Raw genomic sequence first — 10093 nt, 5'->3', positions numbered from 1 at the left:
TTTTTTTTTTTTTTTTTTTTACCAGTAAGAATAACAATATTGTTTATTAACAATCACTCTTTCTGAAATGTAATTAATAAAATACCAATTTTGTTTTTGCTTTTTTTAAAATGGTTCTAGGACCAAATAGCATTTCCTCACCCCACAAAGTGGAGAGCAAGGACAAGATCCAAAATGTTATGTGGATGCATGAGCCTTCAGCTACCAAAAGTTTGACTTGAAACTTCCAAAACAACTGAACTATACCCCAACCCAGTTGGATCCCCACACACAAAAACGTCAGCAGGATTACAGGAAAAGGTAGAACAGAATTTTTTTAATGTGCTTCAAATGAGGAGAATGATGGTCCAGATAACTTTCTTTTTAATTTTTGGTAGCCCTGGTTCAGCCCAACATTCAAACCTCGTGTTAAATAGATACAGAACCTCCCACTTTCTTTTTCTTTTTCTTTTTCTTGATTTATCCTTATAACAACAAAGATGGAAAACAAAGTAACAGTAAAATAGAAATATAAAATATAGATTACCTTTAAGAAAAAAATTACCTTTCAAGAAAGAAGCACATCAACAATGGAAACAGATTAACAACAAAAATAGAAATCATAGATTACTTGCTAGAAAATAAAATACCTTTCAAGAAAGTAATGCCAACATCTGTAACCTTGCTGCATGAAATTTGTAAAGCCTTCAAGTTTGTAAGCCCTGAAATTTTATTGAACATGTAATTCCTCACAATTTTCTATACCACACAATTGCAACTAAACAGTAATCACAACTCAAATAACATTTTTTTGATAAGTAATAAGTTTATTGATATCAAAAAAGGGGGAACACCCTAGTACACAGGGAGTGTACAAGGGGCCAAACAATCAAGAACCAAAATTACAAGAATCTAGGAAATCAAGAAAAGATAAAAATGATTGGTTCCGCAAAGCAGCCAACCAATCCATTAAGGTTCTAAAGAAAAATAGCTTTAAGTCTTACCTTCAAAGCACCTACTATTTCAAATAACATGCCAAGACAATGCATATGCTCAAAGGAACATATCAAAATGAATTTGCGGTTTGTGGTCTATGTGACATAGAACTCCTAACCTGTTTTCCAGTCCATGCATGACAAGAGAACAATGGGACAAAGATTTACTTCTATTTTCCATAAAAACTTTAATTCTTTTTATATGTAAAAACTAATATTTTTTATAAGGAAACAAATGGAAAATCTCTTCTTGGGTACTTTATCCAAGTACCTTATGTTCTTAAGAGAGCTTTTTTTTTTTGGGTTGATAAATTCAATAGCTAGCATGGGGGAGTGGGGATTTGAATCCTGGACATCTCTGTTGGAAACATCAGAATGTGCCAGTTGAGCTACAAGGCTCTTGGCAAGTTCTTAAGAGAACTTGTAAACCAAAAGCTAAAATTAATTGATAACAGTTAGTCAAACTGTCACAATGGCTTACTAGGCTTCAAATTATAAGAAGAAAAAACCTTAAAAACCCTAAGAAAATGTAACCGTGGCCCTTATTTTAAACTAACCCTATCCATGCATATCATCAGCTTAAACAAAAAGACAGAAATATCAATAGAAACCTTAGCTATACTAGCACAAACATTACAGTCAAAAGACTGTTAGTCTGCTACAGTGCCTGTGAACAGAACACCACTTTATCCCTGTACCCTTTTTTTTCCAGCAGATTTTGCCCTGAATTCATGAATCCCATTTTTGGTATCTCCTAGCAAATAATTATACAATGAGAAATTAAGAGCACGGATTTTCTGCAAGTAGAACTACCTAGAAGGCATCCTTAATGTAGCAAATTTAACAATATTTCAATGTTCAAAAAATTCCAGAATAAAAGATGCACTCATGAAAAAATTCATCACCAGGTGCAAATGAAAAAGGAAGAATGAATTCTGAATATTTATACAACTAGCAAATACAGAGTGCATGTTGTAGAGAGAGAGAGAGAGAGTAGACATACAATTTCAACAAAAAAGAAAACCATGCTTGAAATTTTGAGTCATCATTGGGAAAAAAATAAATATAACAAATAAAAGCACAGAAAGATGTAAATTACCAGAGAGAGGCTTCATGTCATCATTCGTAATGCAATTACAGCACTTAAGATTGAGAGACTCCAATTTTGATAAACCTGAAAAAAGATATATGCTACATCAATGGTGAGCAGAGTTACGTGACTACTCCATGCAATGTTCATGTTGCTTTATCTTCATCATTCAATGGGAAGACTGGAGCTACTGCAAGTCCCATTCCTTGGTAAATATATGTCGGTTCACATTTTCCAATTATACCCCCACTACAAAGTACCCCTTTTGTTAAAAACATGCTATTTTTATAAATATTACCATCACATTTCTATTAAATACCTAATATAACAACCAAAATGCACACCTTAGTTTAAGCATATAATTTGACAGGTCATCTATCAATCTACAAAGTTTTTGCCATGTAGAGTTTTCATATGTGATTTTTGCTAAAATTACAAGCAATGAATACAAAAAGGTAGTGGAAATGTTTATGGAAAAGGAAAAAGGAAATGTATATGGTATTGTAAAATTTAAATTATCATTAGGGAAATCCTTCTTGTAGTTGTTAATATTTATCAAGTGCAGCCCATGAGGGGATAAATTAGAAGGTTCCTTGTTGGTTAAGACATCCCACTTTATTAGAGTAATATGGAGGTGCAAGAATTCCTATTAGGAGAATTAGTCCTACATTGCTAAGAAGAGAAGTAGGGAAGTGTGATAGTTCCTGCAAAAATATTGGTAGTGTAGCTTTTGTATTGATATTTGATGGTCTAATATGTTAAAGTGAAAGCACCTTTGGGCACATTGAGGAGTTAGGATAGTTTATGCCTGTGAGCGTTTGAGATAGTAGATTTTGGTTAGCATTACAAGCTGATGTACGCATCAAGCTTGTCAAACCGCGTTAAAGTTTGTGTTTTGCGGTGTTTGCCTTATATTGTTTGGAGTGTTTTTCACAACAATTTCAATTTCTTAAGTAGCCTTAGCAGGCTGTATGTCTATATTTCAAAAACTAATGAGATAAAGAAGTGCAGTAATACTGAAAAAAGTTTTTTTTTTTTTAATTCCCTCCAACAGTGCACTAAACAATAAAATCTTGAGAAGTGCCCTGTGCCCCACTGCCTCAATAAGCAAATATTATATTAAAATTTTATCCCCCACCTTGGTTCACATCTCAGGTGTATCACAACTGATATATGTGGTATTCCATAATCTATTTGATCTCTAGAACAAAATCTCCACACTAAAATATTTTAATTAACTAAATCAGAACTCACAGTACTCCATATTTTACCTGGATCTTTTTTACCAAAGAATTTTGGCAAGCAAAAAGATATTTTACTTAAATATATCTTAACTCACAACATATAAGTACTTCACAAACTGCCAATCTATAATTTTCTTTTAAATTAAAATTAGTGTAGCTGGGTAGCACCTCTCCCTTTAGTCAAGGGAGATCTTGGATTTAACCTTACAGGAGGAAATATATTTGGTAAGTGAGAGGCTACCCCCAATATTTAGACTCCTATCACCATTAATTAAAATAATAATAATAATAATAATAATAAACAACAACGAATGAGCTAACAATATCATTTATTTAATAAATCCCTAATCATAATTCATAAAGGCCTTTGTACTCTGTTTCTTGGGAAAATTTAATTCTAAACCCTAAATTTTGGGGTTGGTTTCTAATTGAACCCTAAATTTTAAAAAGCTTCAATTGAGACATTGATTTTTTTTTATTTTTTTTTAAAGAACATTTCAGTCCATCTCCTACACCTTTTTTTTTTAATGCTATTTACTAAACACGAGTGCCTAAGGGGGAAAAATCCTCCTTTCCTCTCAAAAAGTCACTCCCAACTCTCTCTCACTCTCTCTCTCTCTCTCTCTCTAAAACACACACACGTCAAGTTTCTAATGACATGTTAGAAGGCAGCCAAGGGGGGAGAGAGCACAAATAATGTGCTGCTGAGGAGGAAAGGTTGAGCCTATGAAGAAAAAGAGTGGTAGAATTATAAAGATTAGGAATGGAGGATGATGGTTATTCGAAAATCATCCTTTATACGGCTGAGTGAAAGCAAAATGACAACAACTCATAAATCAGAGGAGAAGAAATAGAGGGGGAAACAAAGGGGTTAATGTGAAGAGAAGTGGATGAAGGAAGCATAAAGTGGAGGAGGGAAAGTGAAATTTGGTGAAGGGTTATTGGAGGTGGAGATTGAGAATGGTAAGGGAAGTGGTGGTTTTGTTTCTTTGAAAAATAGAGAGAGAACTGGGGGTGATGAGGGTGAATTACATTGGATAGAATGTGATGGTGATGATTGGAAGTTTTATTGAAGAAGTGTGGGAGGAACTGTTATGGTGGTCTCAACTTGGAAGTTAGAGTGAATTAAGTCCAGTGGCGCCTTTTTGTGGTCCATGAAGTGTGTCAAATTTTTAATATGCCAGCATTTTGCCCCACACATTGTCTAGATGGCATTAGCAAGAGCTGTCAAAGGGGCAAACTGAAACAATTTCAAAAATTCAAGGTTTTAATTTAAGATTTTTGAAGTTCAGGGTTTAATTTGAAATTGATCCCAAACTTTAGGGCTTAAAATGTAATTTTCCTCTTTTTTTTTTTTTTTTTTTTTTTGGGGGGGGGGGGAGGAGGGAGGAGGGGTAGGTTGTGTTCAAGATGAAAGTATATGTAAAGAATACGTACCTTTAAGATTAATTAGCCCACCATGAATCTCAGGACATCTCTCCAGGTCCAACTTAACCAAGTTAACTAAATTGGCAAAGGCACTCATTCCCTTAGCAGTAATTGCATTGTTTCTTCTAAAACTCAAACTTGTCAAGTTTGAGAGACCTGAAACATTCATAATGGTCATACAATATCCATAAAAGAACTGCTTCAAGAAACCCAAGGACTGACCAATGCCAATTCACATCAATCTCAAGTATGAGGAAAAGATTGAGCATTAACGACAATAAAAGAATAATAAAATAGAATACGCCCAAAAATGAATAACTTACTGGAATCTAACAGATTTTTTTTTTTTTTTTTTAAGTCCTTACAGGCACATAACGTAGACAAACTCCAAATTTATGTCCAGCAAACTATTTTAAAAATTCAATGCACCAAAGAGAACAAAAAATCAACATGAAAACAATCTCATATGATTAGGAGTATCTGTTGCCCTCGGCTCTCTCAACCATGTGGAGGTTGAGCATATAGCTTAGTCTTCAGAGAGCCCCAATGACTGAACATCTATTATGATTTCCGAAATTCCTGTCTTGTATCATGAGATCATCATTAATTTTAAGTCTCCTTTTCAACACCCCCCCCCCCAAAAATCATTTTTGTTTTCTCTAGCTTCCAATTTTTATTCTTTTTGGAGACATAAATCCTCCCCTTATTTGTTCCTATTTAATATTTTTTTCCTATTAAAGTAACAGTTTTTCATTTAAAAAGTAATTAAATAATCAATTGAAAATAGTAAATGTTCAGAAGCAACATTGTAATTGAACAGGCATAAGAAAGACTACCACTTATGAGTTCCAGCCCACGGTCAGAAATTTGATCACAATAATCAAAATTTAAGGCTAGAAGATTTGTGCAATCTTTGAGATGAAGCAGTCCTGTATCAGTAACTTCAGAGCCCGATAGATCAACAGAAAGTAAAGATGGCCCCTGTGAAGAGATTACATCCATCCAACTATCATTCACCCCAGGGTATTCTCCCAAGTAAAGATCCTGCCAAACACATGACACGAACCTTAAAGAACAGCATGACAGACTGAAAGCAAATGAGAAACATACACCAACAAAGAAAGTAAAGCCAACTTTCCATATCATTCATTATGATACCTGGATAGCACAATCTCGGAAGGCTTTGAGAGAAACATCAGTTAGACGTTGGGAATATACCAATTCATTAAAGATCTGCTGGCTAATATCCCTTGGGAGCATAGAAAAGGTGTTATATCTATCAATGTCCTGTTAGAAAAAGAAGGAAAAGTGATAATCCGAGATACAAAAAAGGCAGGCTCTTTACCTAAGTATGATATAGCATACAACATACCTCACATATTTTACGTATGCACAAGTCCATAAGTGGTGGGCAATTCCCTCTTCCTAGTTGAATATCTATAGCAGGTCTAGAAAATGAGGTTGCCAACCACTTAGAACTCCCACTTTTACAATACTTTCCAGATACCCCTCTGTGCAAAATTTCTTCATTGTCGCGTTGGTCACTCTTCCTAGAACAAGCTCCCCCCATCGAGGAAATATCTCGTAATCAATAAATTTCACAAAAACTGCACCAGAACACTACTTAATCCATTGAATTACCACAAAATGAGAATATGCATTCTATTTCACCCTGCAAAAATAAACAGAAAGAGCATGGCAGAATAAGTATTCAGCACAAGCAATCAGTTGATCATCTAGAAAATGTCTAATGTCTTGCAAAGCCTTTTTTTAATTATTTTGACATATTTGGCAAAAGCATACAACCAGATTTGTTGGTTTCTACACCATGGAAGGTAGGCACCAAAAAGTGAAATTTAACCATATCATGTCGCAGCTGTCACAAGCCAAATGAAATTTACTAAGTACATTTTCAATGTTACTTAACAAGGACCCAACATGAATATTCAGCCCCCTCACTCTGTAAGAATGTTTTAAAGCTTAGGATGAGAGCTGATCTCCACTTTGTGGTATAACTAGGTGTAGCAATGGTGCACGTTTCTCCATCTCCAGCTCCTCCCTCCACAACTTAAAGCCTCCCTCCATATTCACCCCATAACAAGAGTGGGAAAAATATTAATTCCATTCCCACAACACTCCCTTAATTGAACAAGGTAATTTTACGAAAAAAAATACGTTTAAAGCAGCTAAACTTGGCAAATCCAGAAAGAAAATGAGATAAAGAGTAGGAAAGAAGAAGAATATATGGTGGCTATTGTTTTGCATAAGATTGAGAGATAGAGAGAATTAATGAGGGTAAAGGTGTATAAAATCCTCCATAACATTGGAAATCTTTGTAGCTATATAATCAAATAGGGAAACTTTTACTCTGCCACATTGCCATTTCAAGGAATAAGCATCACCAACTGTGATCTATGAATCTCTATATATTTATTTTCACACCTTTTTCCTCACTTTTCTCTTTAAGGAAAAAAATTTCTTGACAATACAAACACTATAGTAGGAACCTAGAGATGCCAAATCACATTAAAAAAAATTTCATGACTCTAGGCATTGTCAAAAATTCCCACAATGCACAGACTGCACATATATACAATATAGTGTGCATGTGTACCAGTTGGATTTTATAGTATTTCATCTCTGGATTAATCAGATATAATTTACAGCAAATAAGAGCCCTCAATCATCGATACCAGACAAACAACAAATGGCCATGCAAACACTTGTGAATCAAACCCATCAACTCTACATGACTGACACAGTAAATGACAGAATCACAATAAAAAGTTCATATAAATACTAAAATAATTAAATAAATGTACGTAGTTGTTCTGCTAAATTATGCAGTCCACCAAAACAAACTCAATCTGGCTTCCATGTAAAATTGGCACAAAACCCATGTCCAAATTCATTTAAATTAAACAACCAATAATTTTTTTTTTTTTTTACATTTATTAAACAAACCGTTTTTATTTTTTTTTTAAATTATTCTTAAGAGGCACAGTAATACATACGAAACAATTCAACTTTTTTGACAATATAATATAATTTATAAAAAAAAAAAATTTTTAAAAAAACAAATATTTATTTCTGAAACCTATGAATTTTTAATTTCAAGTTCCCTAGTGGGAAAAACTCACCAAGAAAAAGTTGTGTTTTCACTCTTTTTTTTCTTCCCCACAACCACAAGACAAGAACAATAACCGTTGCTAATTATTTCTTTTTTTAAAGATCGGAACCATTTTCTTTCCTAAACTTTCTCAGCAACCAAACAGAGACCAATCATAACATAATAGATGAAAAACACAAAGCCACAAACTGACGCAAAAAAATCACAAAGAATTCACCATTTCCTAACCGCTTAAGCTCTCAGAACAATCGGTAATTTAACACGTACCAGATCAAACGAAACAAGATGACAAACCACAATCGCATAGCACACAACCTACACCACCGTTCATTTACCGAGAAAATTTTCACACCGAAATTTTCCCAAGAAAATTTAAAAAAATAAATAAATAACCGTAAGAAGAAAACTTTCATTTCTCGACATGAAAAAGCGACAAACTTACTCGATATATCAATTCACATGAAGAGACCTTCAAAGAAGTCAAAAAAAAAAAGTCATCATTTTCCAACCAAAAAACTTTCCAGGAAAACAATTTCCAAGGAACCAAACAAGTACGAAACCAGAAAAAGAAACAGAGAAACCGTTGGACATAGATATACCTCATCATCATCATCATCATCATCATCATCATCACGATCAACGACCGGTGATGGAAAAAAACTGTCAGTGAATTTTCTAGAGAGAGAGAAAGAGAGGTTTTAGAGAGAGAGGCAGAAGCTAGAGAATGAGTGAGGAGGGGACTGAAAAAGTGCGAGGTGGCGTAAAGCCGAGCCTGAGTCCGACGCCACGGATGGGCGACACGTGGAGAATGATTGTGTTGGCTCGGATGTTAGGTTTGTCTGGTTTGGTTTGGGAATGCTGATAGATAAGAAATGTGAATGTGGGTCCTTTAATTATTTATGATTTATTATATTGAGGCTTTCCTTGTCTCTGAGTTTATCCCTTGGATTTTATTTCGGGACCCACTCGGTGGCTTTGGAAGTTTGTGCACGCAATGCTCTTGCTTTTCTCTAATGTTTTAATTATTTTTTACTTTTCTTTAATCATTACATTCATTTGCCATCAACTATCCAAATTATTTATTATTATCACCATTATCATTGCTGTGGTAGGTAACGTTGATCATTTCGGCTGCAATAGATTGTGAGAATTGCATTAGATTTTAATTAGGACAGTCAGCGGTTTTAAACTTTGTTAAATATATATATATATATAAGAATTTTTTAAACCATTGGAAAATAATAGTAATAATCAATCGTACTTCAATGGATCAAATTGAGTTTTAGCCTTTTAGGAGGGGAAAAAAATGGTTTTGGCTTCTTTTTCTTTTTCTTTTTCTTTCACAATTTCATACCATCGAAAGCTTTCTTACTCTTACCCGTTTTTAAAAACAATCTCTTGTATTTAAAGCCATAAAAATAATAGGTCCCACTAAAGCATTTTTTTGCTTGACAAACTATTTTCACATAATTGTTTTGCGAAAACTATTTTCGAAATTATTGTGCAAAACAGCATTAAGAAAACACCCAAATCTTCATTTTTCTCAACTCAAATTTACGGTTTACACAAAATAATAATATGGCTGTTAATTGTGGGTGTGCATGAGTTGCCATTACCATTAGGTCATCATTAATGGTTTAGGCTACGTGGGTTACAGTCGGGTTTGGCTTACTTTCTGTACTTTTTTAAAAGAAATATTTTTTTTGTTTTAATGAGAAACTGTCACATCACTTACTAACTAAATAAAATGTAAGAATTAAAATTCACTACCACTTATCATTGTATATTTAAAACAAAAGGACATGTCTAGTTAAATAAATATTGAAGGTAAGCCACACCTGTTACAGTCATGGGCCTAAACATTTACTCAATCTCGCCTTGCATAGGTTGGGCCGATTAATGGTCATTAAAGTTTGGTCAATTTCTAAGAAATGACCTAATGCAACCTAGGTAAATGCTTAGACCCCTAATTTTAATTAGGGTCATGCTAACGAATGCCTTTAGGGCACTCCTTAATAATTCATTTTAAGAAAGTTTTAATACCACTTTTATGGGAAATGAAAAAAGTTGTTAAAATATTAATTACTTTTTTTTTTAATTTCTCATAAAAACTTTCTTTAAATGACTTATTAACCAGTACCCTAAGAGCACTCGTTAGCATTTCCCTTTTAATTATGGTTTATAATCAATTATGGCTTATTTAAAGTTGTGAGTTGCTTATTTAAAA

The 10093-nt window shown here is 33.7% G+C and overlaps 1 protein-coding gene across 3 annotated transcripts; it reads right to left on the bottom strand.

Annotated features, from left to right (window-relative positions):
* Nucleotides 1–629: 629 nt before the first annotated feature.
* On the bottom strand, nt 630–8653 carry LOC112018107 (uncharacterized; the record flags this gene model as incomplete). Of its 3 annotated transcripts, XM_065765451.1 has the most annotated exon segments (8): nt 630–701; nt 2074–2148; nt 4746–4892; nt 5573–5780; nt 5895–6023; nt 6109–6408; nt 8309–8335; nt 8466–8653. In XM_065765451.1, coding segments are annotated over 6 exon segments (829 nt in total), but the record flags the coding sequence as incomplete, so codon positions are not given.
* Between the last annotated feature and the right edge of the window lie 1440 nt (nt 8654–10093).

The sequence above is a fragment of the Quercus suber genome, unplaced genomic scaffold (assembly GCF_002906115.3).
Source record: "Quercus suber isolate HL8 unplaced genomic scaffold, Cork oak 2.0 scaffold_629, whole genome shotgun sequence".
Classification (NCBI taxonomy): Eukaryota; Viridiplantae; Streptophyta; class Magnoliopsida; order Fagales; family Fagaceae; genus Quercus; species Quercus suber.
The sequence above is the reverse complement of the archived record's forward strand: the minus strand, read 5'-3'. Positions and strand labels throughout refer to the sequence as shown.